Source organism: Chlamydotis macqueenii, chromosome 1 (genome assembly GCF_036417535.1).
Source record: "Chlamydotis macqueenii isolate bChlMac1 chromosome 1, bChlMac1.mat, whole genome shotgun sequence".
NCBI lineage: Eukaryota > Metazoa > Chordata > Aves > Otidiformes > Otididae > Chlamydotis > Chlamydotis macqueenii.
The window spans coordinates 208,098,611-208,116,004 of record NC_141556.1 but is presented as its reverse complement, the minus strand read 5'-3'; the positions used below and the strand labels follow the sequence as shown (position 1 = coordinate 208,116,004).

At 38.8% G+C, this 17,394-nt stretch overlaps 1 protein-coding gene across 9 annotated transcripts in view; it reads left to right on the top strand.

The window, feature by feature from the left end:
* The window catches only part of DLG2 (discs large MAGUK scaffold protein 2), a 1,053,001-nt gene that overhangs the window by 998,335 nt on the left and 37,272 nt on the right, over positions 1-17,394 (top strand). For all 9 annotated transcript variants that reach the window (XM_086739684.1, XM_086739682.1, XM_086739677.1 and 6 more), the window contains one exon: positions 6,068-6,143. In XM_086739684.1, the coding sequence (XP_086595810.1) occupies positions 6,068-6,143 (76 nt within the window). The remainder of the gene's footprint in view (positions 1-6,067; positions 6,144-17,394) is intronic.

Below are 17,394 nucleotides of genomic sequence, written 5' to 3'. Positions count from 1 at the left end.
TTTCACTTGCCTTTCACTTGATGGGCAGGCAAAACAAATATAATGCAGATAATCTGGAAATGGCAAAGCAAGACAAGAAGAAACATGTTACAAAGATGTAAAATAAAGCAAGGTCTTTCAAGGATCAATTTTAAGCTGCATTCTTCCATTTGATAACTCTCCTTCTCATGCTGGATTTGGAAATAACTTTCATTCTTCAGAACACCTCTGTGTCAAATCTGTGCAAATTAGGCTGTTGTAACCACTTTATTTGCTTCTCAACACCAGTTTGTAATTTGCATCTCTATCCTACATCTGTGATGAACACTCTTACTAAAGATTAAAGCCAGTCTCGCTTGTTATTTTACATCTCCGCTGTAAAGACTGCTTTTGGAAAGGCACTGACAAGATTCCCAGTGGTCCATTAACCCCCAATGATGGAGAATATAATTTCATGTCTGGTTGACTTATACTTGATTTCTCCTTGTTTGCAGTACACAAGAAGAATTCAAAGGCTCATTTTGAAAAATTCCAGAGGCCTATTTTCAATAGCAACATCCCAGAAAAGCAAAGGGAGATAGGTATTGGAGTGCAGTGGGTGTTGCATCCCAGTAGTAAGTTCCTCAGAAGAGTCAGAAGAGAACAGCATCTAAATGAACTTGGTAGTGAGGAAACACTGAAGGCTAAGGTATATTTTCAGTGAACTTCTGCACTCTTTTAGCTATACATGGGAAGAGGAAAATGAATCTTGACCATATTTTAAGAAAGGGCTGTGAGGTGTCTACTACCAGGAAAGGTTTCAAGAGAAAATGAGTATACAGGATATACTCCAGCTGTCCCAGATCTCAAATGGTCTTAGACCATTTCCCTGTACAAAGCAGCATTTCTGCAGGGAGCTACGCTTGGTGAGCAGGTGGAAGGTTGGGATGAAATCCCCATCACTTGTGCTAGGCGATGCTCTCTCCACGTGTGGCTCAGAGCATTTCAGCTCCCAAGTCATGTTTAATGCTGGATGTAGGTGTCTTTGAACATTTCTCCAAATTTCATTGAGTTGCAGTGACCCCCAGGTGCTTTTGCAAATGAAAATCACTGAAAATCCTAGTGTGGTTGCTATTCAAACATGGTCATGGTTAGTGAAAAAAAGGTCCTTGCAGGATTCAAGTCAACAAGGTATTTGATGGCCTTTCAGTTTACTTTTACGTGATTTACAACAAGGAGTAACATGAGCTCTATTAGCACCTGGGCCCACTCCCTTGAAACAGCATAGCTCTATCAAGAAGATACATAATTAGAAAGGGGCGTGGGAGGAATGTTTGTATCAGGCAACTCAGGGTTGCACATTTGGGCTTCTGCAAATTTGGCAGATGAGAATCCTCTCCCTTCACTTTATTTTTTGCACAAACCCCCCATAATCCTGCTTTGTGCAGCACTGGTGGATGAAAAATGGATACAGTTTGAAGTGAAATATTTCTTCCTTTAAAAGTAATTTCCTCAGCTGGTTGATCAAGATGTTGTCCAAAGGCTGGTAGGTTTGCTGCCAACTAAAGCAATGTAAAGAATTTAGACTCATAGGTATTCACAATGTCAGCTGCTGCAAAAGCTTTGTTGTGCGTGAACTCCCTTTGTCTTGGGGGAAAAGGGATCAACTGTATTTTTCTTTAAATATAGCATTTACAGAACTGAAGACTCAAAAAAGTACCGAAAGTGTTTGAATTAGTGTTCCTGTTAAAAATATATTTTTGAAAAGTTGGATCAATGATGCTAAAAGAACTGATATTCAATACTTTTTATCTTCAACATTTTAGTTCCCTTTTTAGCTCTTTCTATAGCAGAAGTCTCCTGGTAGCTCAGATAAGAAACTATGGGAACATCTTAGTTCACTGCAGTCCCACACTCTGACCACCTCAACAACGACTAAATCTTTGGAGAGCCAAGCTAAATTCTAACAGAGATCTCCAGAGTATGTAAAACCAAAGCTTTTCAGACGTTCAGATGTTGGGTGGATTCCTTCAGGAAAAAGAGGTGTATTCCTGACAGCAGAGCAACCCCCTGCCACGTGTGAACTCCTAGACGTGAAGGCACCTGAAGTGCTTTAGGAGTATATTATAAACTGGGCAAACCTATTTATTTGATCCTAGCCTTTTCTCAACAGCTAACCCATTTCACTGACACTTCGGGCAGCAGCAGTAATGTAGGCACCCTGAGACATATGAAATTTCAGCTCGGAAGTTTAGAGTTCAGCTAAATTATAAGTAACCAAGAAGAGTTTTATTGTGGAAGATGTCAGGAAAATTGTAATGGGACGCAACGCTGTGTGCTGTCCTTAATACAGCCCCCGACATTGTTGGTATGTTTGCCTGGAGGATTAATGGCACTTAATGACATTATTTAGATACTTCTGAAAGCAAGGCAGAATGTTTCTGCAGCTGCTCATCTCTCTGCTGTGGCTGTAGAAAGCAGCAATGCCTCCATGGCTGCTAATGCAATTATGACAAATTTCATAAATAAGATCCACTCTTCAGGGTTAATTTCCAAATTTCTTTACGCAGTGAATAAGAAATGAAGTTAAAAGCAGATGTTTTAGGAAGTTAGGCAGGACTGGAATGAGTTTAAATGTTAACACAGATTAATAAGTAGAATACTGTGTTCATTTGAGCTAATTATTTTCTCAGAAGGCATTCATCCTATTTAGGCAATTACACAGCCTCAAGTCTTCATTTCTTACCAGCACTATCAAGGGACTTCATCTGCTAGTTTAAGACTGTTCATACGTTTTTAATAACACAGATTTAATTTGAAAGCTGCATCTGAGCTGTTTCCATGTGAATATTCCACACTTACAGAGAAATGCATTTATTCTAAATTTAAACTGTAACTATAGTAACCAGCACTCACTGTGTTTCAGTAGGAAATATATAAGCCCACTCAGACAGAAGGAAACAGGTTTTGTTAATTATCATTCTATCAAAAGACTAGAGTTTGTGTTTAAAAAAAAAATAATTATCAGTAACTAGGTATTCTTACTATCTGGACTTAGAAACCAAAAGGAGATTTGCAGGAATGTATTCTAATGTCACTTGTGGGAAACTGTTAAAGTTATTTTGGGTCATATCTGGACCAATTTGGAGAATATAATAAACCTCACTTTTTTTCCCAGCTATTTATTGTCTAATAAAAATACAATATTGAGCTCTTATAAGCTAGCTTTGCAGGATCCAACTTAGATTTCCTACAGCAATTCCTAATCCTAGACAAACAGAGTTACTGTTTCAATTATAGGTAGATGATCAGATTTTTTCACTTGGGCCAGCTGATGAGAGATTCTGTAGATGACTTTGCAAAGGAAGTAAATGTCATTTTTACAGTAATGACCGTATTAGGGTGAGTAAGGACATGAATAGCTTCTTCCTCTCTTTAGATTTCTCTCTCTGCATCTGGTTTTCTTGGAGCTTGATTTTGTTTAGGTGAGAGCTCAACCTTTCTTAGATTTCTTTTTTTTTAATTCCTGGCATTATTATTTAACCATGCTGTGTTAAAAGTTTAAATATACAATGCATGTAAATCTTGTAGTAATGGTGAACTTTCCAAATATGCTAAGCAGATACGGTTTTCCCACAGGAGAAATATTTACTGCGTCTATTTCAATATGCTAAAAGATTTTAATAATGTGGCTTTAAAATAATGCTTTTTCATTGAATAATGGAAATTCAGGATATTGTTCCATAGTATTTAGGAAGAGAAACACTAAATTATCCAGTGCAATGTCCTTTACAAATGCCTTGTGTCTCTTTTTTCCCTCTATACTGAGGACCGTAACTTGTGTTTGTCCAGTCCTGATTCCAAGATATGAATGGATCGAGATGCCACATATTCCTCTTCTATATTATTTTGGTGGCTAAACATATTAAGCATTAAAAAGTAAAATTGTCTGTGTTTTCTTTAGAATTAATTTGTCTGGCATCAGCTTGTTGCCAATGATTTCGATATGTGTTTCTCTCCTGAAGAGAGTTTTTTAGATCTCAATTTTTTCTTGCTCTGAAGGCATTGCATATACAACAGAACAACTCCTCTCTCAAGCTGTGATTATTGAAGCTATGGATATCAGGATCAAATAACTTGTGAGCCTTTTAATTGGAGCATTTCAGCTTTCTTTAAATATATGAATAGCAGAGCTGTACAGACTAAACCACACTGCAGTTTGGGCTCTCAGGTGCCAAGAGGTGGGCTCGCAGGGGCTGTGGGCTCTGGTTTTTCAGATCAGGATTGAACTTTCAAAGCAAATGGCCTTTTGGCCCTCCCTTTCAGCACTTTGGTTCATCTTGTGAGGCAGTCTTGGTGAATGCGTATGAGATTCATTTGTGTTAAACTGATCTTGAAGATGAGCTCATCCAGTGCATCCACCTGCTAATGGGTGGTCAGTTCATGGGACCAGACTTTTTGGCCACACTATTTGGTAGTTGCCCATGTTGGTTTTCAGAACTCACTCACTCGCAATGAGGTCTCCACTGAAATGAGTCAGAAAATAAAATTCTTTGCATTCTATCCACTTGCAGATATTTGTGGAGGGCATGGATTAAATAAGACCATCCACTCAATTCGCAGTGGTTTAGAATGGCTGAAAATAGCTCTTCTGCCCCTGAGCATTCGTATGTCTCCTTAGAAATGCTCTTTTTGGCAAAACTGTGTTTTAAGTAATCAAAGCCTCAAGAAAGTTTCTCTGCACTTGAATATTGTAACAAGTAGCATGCCTCCATCTTTCAGAAGATAAATTTGAAAATCATTTTTAAATAAAGATTTTAAAACAAGAAAAACTTTCCACTGATAGCATTTTCAAAATTACTTCAGTCAAACTGAGGGCAAGACCCTTAAATATCTGCGGCATCGTAAAGTTGGTATTGCAGAACCTAAAATTTAAACAGTGATCATGTGCAAAGGGCTCTGCAAAGCTATGGGCGGATCGTCTGCGTGTGTGTGCTGAATGCTGTCTATGGGTTTGAGACAATTTGAGAAAACTTAAAACATCTAACACATTTCTTAAGGATTGTCAAATAACACATTCACCCCTGAAAAGCTTCTAGGTACCTCTGGTTAGTAAGAAATTCTCTGTTTTTCTTTGAGATTGAAGGTAAAGATTGCTTTGAAGCATAAGGGAAAGGAGCTTTCCCTTCCCCTGTTCTGGTCTGCTCCAGCTGGATAAGCTGCTGGATCAGATCAGTCAGTTGATTAACTGTTTAAAACCGTTACAACCTACTCACTTTTGTTGGTCAGTTAGTTTTCTGCTGCAGAGAATGCAGCAACGAGGAGTACTCCTGGGAGCAATGACATATGGGGCAGTGGTGGGGAAAAGGAGCAAGACTCTCTTTTCCAACATCAGCAATGTCTTACAGCTCCTCAACCCATCAGGTGAAACCTCATCCTTTTTACTTTGCATTTGCCATGAGCCTAGACACCATTCACCACCACTGTGTGTCACATGCTGGTTTGTAATATATTTTAACCTAATGGTTATGGTACTCTTTAAACAGTTCATTACTCTGAAACGATGGGGTTGTTTTTAAAAATAGAAATGGTGGAATTCAATTTACTTTATTTGGATGATCTGAAAGCTCATCATTTATGTAAGCTAGGGAACAAAGTTCCCTCCATAGGAAGACAAAAAGATGCCGGCACCGAGGGAAATTTATTCCATTGCAAATTGCACATCTGAAAGAACCAAGGTGAACAGCTTATTCTCTGTCTGCCCTTTTTTCATTCCTCTGACCATAGAATAACCCTAAATCTTGCCTGATTTTTGTATAGCTTGAATTAGAGAGAGTAAATCTGTCCTTAACATGCTTTTACGACACTCCCATGTGTGTTGGGAGGGATTGCTGTTCTGCTGGTGTAGGACAGCAAAGGCTCCTCAAATCCAGGATCCTGTATTCACCAGGAAATTGCTCATTGGCTGAGGAAGTGACCTGACATCTATCTTTTTCTAATTTATAAATTTTGCCTTAAATGCTCACTTTATGCATCGTAAAGCACCAATGGTCTTGGGAGATGGGCTATCAAACATATCATACAAAACGCTGTGTTTTCTTTTCCCCAGGGTTGAAAGAAAGGAGCGTGCACGTTTGAAGACAGTGAAGTTCAATGCGAAACCTGGTGTAATTGATGCAAAAGGGGTACGTAAATAGTGAAACCTTTTGAAATTGCACTTTGTAATTGTTTTTTGTGTTTCAGAGGAGCGAAAATTTTAACAACATAAGGAATGTTTCTATTGTTGCAACCAAGATCTGGAGTATAGTGAAATATAGGCAGGAGTATAGTATGATAGAACCTTCTAAATAATTAAATATTCTTTTTATGATAATACTGACTGAGAGTGCCTCCTGATTGGAAGATACTAAGAAAATTAAGAGCATTTTGTGATAGCTGTGATTGTAGTTAAATTATGACTATAGAAGAAAAGATGTTAAAAACTAATGCAGATGGATAATTGTTTAATGAAATAGGGCAAGAAGTCTAATTCCCTGGCTTCGAAAGCTGTTAGATCTCAAACAAAAGGTTGAATGTTAAAGAATCCCAGATGCAAAATTTAGATTTTGGATGTTCTACTTTAACAGTTGTGACAGACATTGAACAGACGTGTGTTTCACAGCAGGCACAACAGGCCAGCCAACACAAAACATGCAGGTTCCCTTCTGCCACATTTATTTTTGAAAACAATACAGTTGGCATGCACAGGATTTAGAACTGAGGGCTTCTGTGAGCAAAGCAAGAGACAGAGCTTCAGGAACCATCAGCAAAAAGTCCTCTTTGGCTGCAGAAAACACAGAGCAGGGTCAAAACCAGGTGATGAGAGGCCACCAGTGCAGGTGGGTGCTAGCAAGGAACAAAACCAAGTGGTTCAGCAGGTCACTTCCAGACCTGCTGCTCCGATGGTCCTCTGCCTAGTTTGAAATTCTCATTCTTAATCTCTTCTTGCTTCATTTCCCTCTGTAATGTGAATAATAATGCTTCCTGTACCCCCGTTTATTCTGTGCTTTTACTTGGACTGTAACAGATTCGCAGGGTAAGAAGTTTCTCTTGCCATGAACATTCAGTTCCTGGCACAGTGGGTCCCAAGCCTTTACATGTCAGCAAAATCATATTTCAGACTTGCAAATACTTCCCAGTTACTGCCCTACAGAACAGTTCCCGAGTTCCATGCAAATGCAGAATAATTGCACTGACCCAAACCAGTTTTCCAGATTTATAAGGTACGTGGAATCAGAGTTCAGCCTCTGCACCTTATTTGCACATGCAGATAACTTGGTATAAACTATATATCAAATTGCATTGTGAGAGGACTTATCTCACTGCATTTCTTCAGGAGTCAGAGCTCCATTTTTTAGTTTGAAATGGCCACTCTCTGCAACCCTGTAAATTAATGTTGCCATTTATTTTGGGAGATAATAAGCTTTATATTGCAAATGAAACCACTTGTTAAATGTCTATTTCCTGTGTATAATCAAAGCCTCAGGGGAATAATTCATTCATATAACTAATGGTCCTTATTCAAGTGAGTCTGTCAGGAATTTAATTACCTCTTGATTCTCCAAATTGTTTTTCCATTTTTGTCATCAGTGTAACATTAATCTTCCAGTCACTCACATCAATGTTTGTTTCAGCATTTAGGAAATTGCATAATTGCAGACCAAGACCGTTGTACCCTTTTGGAAGCACACTTTCTGTTGTTAGTATTTGCTAAAAATTGCTTTTGTCGATTTAAAAAAAAAAAAAAAATCCCATAATTTCAGGGCTTGTGTTTAAAAGAGCATAAAGGGGAAAAGTGTTCATTGTTAAATTAAGCATCAACATGTAAAATGAGGTGTTTGAGTACACATATATGTATATGTGCTTTAGGGATCAGCATTTCCATTTAGTCTCTCAGTGTTCAAAAAGAAGTGGTGTGAGCTGTCTAACAGTGCATGTTTTTACTTCTTTGGTCTGGAAGAAATTCAGTCTAGACAAACAGGGCTGCATTAAGCCTGGGAGAACTCTCCTCTTTGGAAATCCACCTAAAATCCAAGATAAAATTGAAGCTTATGTGTGTCCATTGCACCTTTGTGCTCATACATTCATGACCACCTAGACAAGAGTTACTGTCTTATTTTACTCTAAAGATGAAATTAGAAAAATAGCATTTCATGTGATGCTTCTAAATTTGACTGGGAGATGTGCACAGAAACATTTTTTAACAAAATTTAACTGAATACAGAGAATGCTTAAGGTTTTTTGCACAGATAAAAGGTTTATCCTGATGTGATTTTACCTGAATCATCTTGCCGGCCCTGATTCTTTTCTTCCCCTACAGAAGCAATGTTTAAGAGCTAAAAAGCCACAGTAAAGGCTTTATGAGATAGTGCTAAAATTTCTTTGAGCTAACTATGATTTTAGAATATGAACTGTCTAGTTATTCTAAAGGTTTTTAAAGTCTTACACTTTTTCATCTGTTTATCCCTGACTTTTAATCCAAATCTGGAGATAAGATACAAAGAAAGTATTACAGATGGCATGATGTTTGTAGCTGATCAGCTTCTTGTGCCTCACTAAAAAGGTGTTTAAGAACATTCAGCAATATACTTGACAAATCTAGTAGCAGGGATAGGTAAAGGATAAACTTTTCAAAGGCTCAAAAGTTCCTCGTTTTCAAGCCAAACTTGGGTGTGTTACCTCATCTAGAAGTTAAGTTCAGCATTTTTTAAAAATGTGATTTAGAATATTTATATACCTTTTAATTCATTTCATTGGACTCCTCCAATCCATGGTTTGTGAAATAAAAGTCTACCAAATCAGGATGGATACAAAACTAGGGAATGTGAAACACAATTAGGGAGCTCCAGTGAAATCTTCTGGTCTCAAGTTTAAATCAGGCAACTGGTAATACCTTTCCATGCAATGCATAATAAAATTCTGATGCTCATTATTACAGGATATTGTGTAAGAAATAAGTAAGTTAAAAACTAATTAGATAAGTTAACAAGCAATGGATCTGATGACAACTTTTAACACTCTGGTCATGTAGCTCAGGACATGTTAATTGTTGATTTCAAGAAGCAGAGAGGTTGTAAGAGGGGAAGGATCATATTTCTTTTTCTTTTAAATGTCTATTATCAGACAACTTCAGAAAAAGTTACTGAGCTAACTGGATCTCTGGCTTAACCCAATAGGACTGCTTTTCTTTTGTGTTCTGTTTATTTTGACCAAAAGAAATTTATTTATTCAGTTTCAGAGACATCATATGTAGTATAAGCAGCAAATGAAACCATGGTACATTTTATGGTAAGTTAAAAAATCATTATAATCCTAGGTCCTATTAACATTTTTAAAGATAGCAAACCACTTAGAGATGCTCAGTCATGTGTAATAAGGAAGATAATATAAATACTGGTATAAACAACTTAACTTAATCAAGCAAAGATTGTTCTTCAGTTGAGTTGACCAAGTCCAGTCTCTAGCTTCATTCATATAATTGTATTAATGATCTTCACCAGTTTTTCTAATTGTTATTAAAGGTGGCAACCAGTCCATCCCTCTGGTTCCCTACGGCTGCTCCGAGCTACTGCTGCAACGGGCAGGGTTTCCAGGACACCAGCTACCTTAAAGTTCCTAACATAAAAAAAGATAAATGAAGATAAGATAACACGGTTATGATCTCCTAAGCATTTGCTGTCTCAGTCTATGGGGCCCCCTGGTCTGTGGATAATAAATGGAAGATATAGTAGCCCAAAGGTTTATGTCTAATATTTATGCTGGAGGAAGCGACAGGAGTTAAGTGAGCACAAACTCAATTTAAAAGTATCCTTTGTGCTATGTTGAACTCAAGATCATATCCCAAGTATCTTCTGATGCTTACCTTCACACCAAAAGGAGCAGAACACGTTAGTAGCTGTGCGCGGGGTTATATATCTGCCAAAGCGGCATACTGCACTCTTGGTAATTTCCTCTACCCTAGGCTTCAGGATGAACAAAAATAGCCTTTCCTTTTCTAATCCTAAACCCCACAGTGGTTGAGAGCTTTTCAGATTTTTTATTGAATCAAAAAGAATGTCAAGTAATGAGGGAAATATTACAGCGGGAAAAGAGATGAGCCAGTAATCTGCTTTTTTCTCAACTGTTGTAATTACAACCAGTCTTTCACGAGACAAAAATAGCAGCTCTCACTTTTCTCCCTGTCAGATCATATACTCTTTCTTGACTGTCTCTTGAAAATATTTTTATACTGGAAACCATAGCTCTTGGGAAGACTTTTATCAACATCTCATGGTTTGTGTTTTTTTTTTATCTTGAAGCATAATGTTTAGGTAAAACTTAATTTTATACAGAGAACTGTATATGCTATATGCCTTTTCATTTCACACTTTATTTGGCCAGTGACTCCAGAACATTGTCTATGGACAAACACCCCATTTCAGTTCCCAGTGGAATAAATGTCATGCCTCTCACAATCTCTCATTTTTTAATGAACGTGTCAGGGTGCGTGGTGGGATGTTCAGTCTGTGATTACCGGGAAGCGTTGCCAGGTGGGTGCCTGCCCCAGTGGGGCTGCTCAGCAGGGATAAGGTGCCTGCCAAGAAAAAGGACAGCCCTTTCCCTCCAAAATCTCTCTCAGCAGTTCTGCTGCTTATCAGCAATGCAGACACTGGCCTGTGACCTACACCATATTGCTCCATCACTATCCATTCATCTTTTTTTCTATTCAGTTAAGTCATCATCCACAGTTCTTTTCATATTCCTGTCAGATCACCTACATGGCACTCCGTCTGCCCCTTCAAACGCCTCGGAATGTGTTGATTATGACAGTCAGGAGTGTGATAGCATTTAATAATATTTCTTATGAGCAGATTCTGTTTACGGATCCCACAGCCCTGCTTGCAATGTAAGGTCACTCTCTTCCTTTATTGCTGTTTTAGCAACACTGCACTGAGGCATGAAAGGAAAAAGCTAAACCTGACTGAGATAGCAAGCTCAATATTGTGGTGTAAATAAACCTGCTGCATACTCAATACACTTCTCCTCCAAATGTCAAAATCCAGTGACTGTCAGGATTTGATACGTAGGACACATTTTGACAGCTTATTAAGTATTTGAAAAGAAATCCAACCCATCTATTTCCAAACAATTTATGCTCTAGAAAATCACGTTATTTTCAGCCCTAGTCATCAAATCAGAGAAAAACTGGTCTGTAAGGAACCTTAGGTGGCCATAGAGTCTAGTCCTGCACTGAGGTTGTCTTCTGTGTCTTCCTCCTGTCTCACAGTTTTGTCTAATCTCCTGTTAAAGACCTACCATGACATAAATTTCATACTCTTTCTAGTCGGATCCAGTCCTTCAGTCTCCTCATCACTAGAAATGGCTAAACTGCTGCAGTTTAAGCAGTTGATGATTGTTTCTAACATTCTAACAGTGTGCTAAGTAGGCTTAAGTTTTCTAAGTATATAGTTTCATCACTTTTAGGGAGAAACTGTTCTGTGGTCCATAATCAGAAAACTTTCCACATATTCAGTGTATTTTAACCAACTTTTCTTTGCATTCCTCTTCTAAAAATATTTGACATAATAAATGGATTTCCTAAAGTGATTGGTACTGGCAGAATAATAGAAGCAGAAGAAAATGCACCATATGAGCATGTTTGAAAACCTACATCTTTGTTGTGCAGCTAGCCATTGATTTGGAGAGCCTAGTAACACATACTCACCAGTGGGTTACATTTCATTGACAGGGAAAGAGTAGATCCTCTGACATGCCCCCCCAAAACTGCACTCATTGACCCTCAGTTTTCTTTATAAAATAATCCATGCAATTGCTTAATCATGTTTGTTTTCTGAATTCCCTCCAGTCAGTAACAAAATGGTAGTGAAAGGAGAGATACTGAACTGGGAATAGCATTTCTGTCCACGTTGGTGTGTATTTGTCCATATGTATGAGTGTGAAAAGAGAAAAGCAGGGGCCTTCATCTTTCCTCCCCGCCCCCCCCCAACTTTAAATTTTTTAATCAGAAAATAGCAACAGACGCTGAGTAAAAGATAATGGAAGTGTCAAACACCAGAACATGTGGGATCACAGGTGGAGTGATCTACTAGGTTGAACATAAATTAAGCAGCATACACCTGCCCACAAGGATGATATGGAGAAGGGTTAGTGGAGGTGGTGTAGGCACTGATATATAATTAAATATTCTTTATTCTTGGTCTCAGCCTTGCTGATCTAGCCTGACTGTTCTCTGTTCTCCCAGTCTTTCTAAATTCTCATTGCTATTTAATGGGAATGGCTGCCTTTCTCCAAAGAAATCTGAGCACTCTCACTGGAGTAAGTGCTCAGCTCAGCTATAAATTGCCCTCCAACTAGTATTCCCACTGGTGCTTGGAAAAATGATGACTTGTGTAGCTGTAATCTTCAAGGACTGGAGGTACATATGCCTGGGAGCAATGTGCCTAGGAGCAATCTACTCGTGTGTACTTGCTTGTGTAATCCAACCCTTTTATATTTTTTCTAGCATGCAACTACTGTAGTTTTTAAGTAGCAGCCAGTGAATAATGCAGCTGCAGTGCTGCTGTTCTATTTCTGTACTTACTGCTATTTGTAAAGACATTGGGTTAAAGAGGGCAGAGCGAACTGCAGTCAGCTCTCGGTTGCCCAGGATAGCAGTTGGAGGACAATAACCTGGATGCAGTGCAAGACTGGGGTGCAGCAGGAGAGGGCTGCTCCACCGGAACCCAAGGGCAACAGCAGCCTCATGACAAGGGGTACAGTCCAGGGCAGCCCCAGGGCACAAACATCAAGTCTGGTGGCAGCAACCAAGGTTGGTCCATGGCCCAGTGGTTCCCAGAAAGTCCACAGTGATGAATCAGGTTCAAAATCAAGCCAAGAAGTCACATCAGTAAGGTGAGGTGGGGTAGGCAAGACAGGCAGGGCACAGGCAAACCAACAGGATAGCCCTGGCCAGGACCACGGGCTGTGGGAGTTTATTGGATCTATTTGTCCTGCAGATACACATCCCACTAAGGTGATCCCAGGTGAGATCATGAACAACCAGGATGAACTTGCTGTTTACTTTGCTCTGTAACTATCAAACCACTTTAATTTGATCCAGAATTTTCTAGCTTGTCCTTCTTATGACTATTCAAATAGCATTTGCTACCATTTGCTTAGCAGAAGATAATGTTTTTCCTGTAAGGCTTACGCTACCTCTTCTGACTAATTTTGACCATTAGAAATAAAATGTCAGCCTTTGCTGTGTAATTAAATTTTAATTTAAAAATCTTTTTCCATTCCTTGGTGCTACTTCTACTTGCAATATCAATTGCCTTGAGTGTTCTCTTTTACTTCCATTACATCGTGTTTTAAATGTGCTGAAGGCAGAGTCTTCCCATTAAATGCCATAGAAGCTGACCTGAGCCCTAGCATGTGTTTTTTGCTAAGGATTGTTGTATTGGTTTAGTCACACTAAAATAGCAGTCATGAACTAGAGTAAAAAGTTTGAATATTAATTCAGTTCCCCACCTTAGAGATATTTGAAGTGAAACTTTGGTTTAGACAGGCCCTAAAAAAAAAAATAAAATAGTAATTATTTCCACTCTGATCGGATTCCTAATAACATTTTAACATTCCTAGGAACATTTAGCATCCAGAATGGCTCACAGTGTGGCCTCGGCTGTATAAACAAAATGACTCTTCAACAACACTCCAACAAACACATTGCAATTTGCCCAAAACAAAAATGTTTTATTGTCTCAGTGCCAGACGATTATTGGACACCCACTGATATTAAAAATAATGTGCTTAGAGTGATAATTCCTGGCTAAAATATGCTTCCATTAGGCATTTATTTATAAGCTTCTGGAAAATGTCTAAGGAGCACATGCAGAGAAGGGTCATAATGTTCTGGCTTGGCTTTTACCTGTCACAAAAATATTTTACCTGCATGACTGGAAAGTCTGAAATATGGCTTTCTGCAGAAGTATTATTTACACATGATGTTAAGAGTTCTGTAAATGTTGTAAAATATTAGCTGATTTTTTAATATGAATTTGGTGGCTCCTAAATATTTCTCCACCTCTAAAATCTCCAAACAGCTCTTCTATTCTTCATGGTCAAGAGCACCAACGTGCCACTGCTGTCTAAAAGAGATGTGGTGAATTGTGCACTAACTGTAAAGGGAGCCTGGGGTCACTACCTCTGCCTTGGGCACCTACAGGGTAAATATTTAAAGCCAGACACAGTGGATCCCACTTCTGCAAGCTTTAACTGGGTGCACCTTCTAAAAAACAGAGCAGCCATTTCAAGGCATAGGGTTATGGCCCTTCAGTGCTTCACAAAGCCAAGGCATGACAAAGACTTGCAGTCCTTATCTCCTGTATCTTTACTGGGCGTGGTAATCTAAATTTTAAGAACCATATGATTTTATTCACACTGTGCAGTTAAAAGTCTAACTTAAACATGTCAGACATTTCTTTTGGACTAATCTTTGCACTAGTACTTGCAGTGAATAAACTAGAAACTTTTAAAAAGTATTCTGAATATAATTCTCCAGTACTGCTTTGCCAAGTGCAAAATATAAATAGTTGGATAGGTTAAGTTAGGCTAGGCAAAGCTATCTAGAAATGCATAGGTAAGCCATCTGCTCAGCCCAGCATATAGCTCCTGCAGCGTCAATACAAATTACGATGTTGCTGTGGAGATCATAGAATCATAGAATGGTTTGGGTTGGAAGGGAACTTTAAAAGCCATCTAGTCCAACCCCCCTGCAAGAAGCAGGGACATCTCCAACCAGATCAGGTTGCTCACAGCTCCATCCAACCTGTCCTTGAATGTTTCCAGTGATAGGGCATCTACCACCTCTCTGGGCAACCATCCACCATCCACACTGTAAAAAATTTCTTCCTTATATCTAGTCTAAGTCTACCCTCTTTTAGTTTAAAGCCATTACTCCTTGTCCTGTCACAAGAGGCCCTGCTAAAGAGTTTCTCCCCATCTTTCTTATAGGCCTCCTTTAGGTACTGAAAAACCACAATAAGGTCTCCCAGGAGCCTTCTCTTGTCCAGGCTGAACAGCCCCAACTCTCTCAGCCTGTCCTCATAGAAGAGGTGCTCTAGCCCTCTGATCATCTTCGTGGCCTCCTCTGGACTCTCTCCAACTGGTCCACATCCTTCTGATGTTGGGGGCTCCAGAGCTAGACACAGTACTCCAGGTGGGGTCTCACCAGGGCAGAGTAGAGGAGGAGAATCACCTCCCTCGACCTGCTGGCCACGCTTCTTTTGCTGCAGCCCAGGACACGGTTGGCCTTCTGGGCTGTGAGCGCACATTGCTGGCTCCCGTCCAGCTTTTCATCCACCAGTACCCCCAGTACTGGTGCAGTACCCAGAGACAGTGCAGGCTCCTGAACTTCTTTGCTTGTATACCTACAGGTCGAAAAATTACAGACAAGAAAAGCCCCTTCTACTCAGAACAGAGCTTTTTCTAGAAAACCATTCTGCATGTCATTTATTTGCAAGAGTTGTGAATCAGTATTTTACTGTACACCCTGCCATCTCAGAATGACTGAAATTTGTTTTACTCTAACCAGAGAATAAGAATGATTTTTCATGTGTGCAACTTAAAATAAGCTTTGGAAATCATTACTGTAATAAAATTTCTGGTTTTACATCTCCATTACTAACTGACATAAAATCTTCTACAAAGCCATTGTTTCTGCAATACTGGATTTTAGTTGTTACTCTTTAACAGTCATTCAAGAATGCTTCCTCTGTCATAAAATTGAAATTATTGACAAGGATAAAAAAGTAATGTGAAGTCGTATTGCAAGAATTCCTCACCTTTAAAGGTGAGGTATTTAAAAGAAGTGTAAAAAAAAAAAAAAAAAAAAAACTGGTGAAACTATTAAAAGCAAATTGCTGAGCAGAGATATTTTCTACACAAGGACTTTTTATTGGCAGAGGGCATTAGTAGGTCTGAAGATGCTCTCCAGAGCTTTGGTGTGAAACTGCCCAGTGCAGGGAGGAGGAATAAATTGCTCTCCTCCATCTGGCTTTGTTGCTATCTTGCTTCTAGTTTTCTCTCTGTTGAATTTCAGTTCTGGAAAAGGCTGCAAGACCTCAGAAATGGAGGTAGCATTGGGTGTCATGGAAGAATCAGATTTCAGCATAATTCCTTCCAAAGCAGCCTGTATCTTGAAAGAGATGTCTTCTTCCCATGCCAGAGGAAAAGCTGGGTCTCATTTGTCCAGCTGCCCTTGCTCTTTTATGCATTTTCATGCCCTCCACAGTCCTGTCTTCATATTTTAAGACAGCTGGAGGTGGTGCCAGGCAGTGGATGCTGGCTCTGCATCTGTTTAGACCTGAGCTCATATTCTTGGGCTGCCTTGACTATTCCTCTTGAGCTGAACAGATTTCACTCGGCATTTCTGCAAGGTACATTGGAAATACTGCTGTCCTCAGCATCTAGTTCTCTCATGTTCTGAAGTAATCAAATGAAATTCAGATTATAAAACAGCATATAGCCAGGAAAATTTAACTACAGTGTCGCGTTGCAACAGTTGTCCGTTGGGCCCAGGTCACAGTCAAAAGTAAAGGAAAATAAGTGAGTATTCACTTTTGATTTATGCCACAGTAGCAGTGCTGACTCTAGCAGGGAACTGGCATGCCTTAAGGAACTTGGTTTTTTAGAGGTGAAACAGTTCTAGAAATTGTGAAAAATACTGTTAGGTCAAATTGGAGGCTTTTACTCAGCTGAAGCAAAGAAATATGTTTTGTAGCTTTCTTTTAAAAATCCAGTAGAAGTTTTTCTTTCAAATTAAAAAAAAAAAAACCTAAAGTAAAAATGTTTGGGTCTGTTTTCCCGTTAAAAAAAAAAAAAAAAAGAAAAGAAAAACCATTTTGCATTTTATTGAGAAGTACAAATTGTAAATATCTGAAACTTGTAAGCATAATGGAATAGAGTAGCAAATGTGAAAAATAAAGGCTTTGGGGTTGAACTTGATCCAGATGGTGAAAAATATTTCTACCTTTTGCCGGCTTGTCAGTCTGAGAAAATACTGATAGAGTAATTTTGTCAGTTAATGATAAATTTAAATACATGTGTCTCATAGATTTTCCAGTTTCTTTAACCTGATAATCATGTGGAGTTTATTTATAAGATAATATGGTTTCTTAGGTGGCCATAATGGTAGGGACTATAGTATCAGTGTTTTCTATCGCACAACAACTGTCTGCCATCCCTGCTTAGGTAAGAGAAATGTTTAAGAGTCACTGACATAAAGATATGTAGTATAATGTTTAAATTGGTCACAGATTAGATATAATACAGTGAAAAATTGCTAGAACAGGTAGAATACCAATTTTTACAGCAGAGTTAATTGCTTTTCTTCTAAGCTGTTCCAGCAGAAATTTGTGC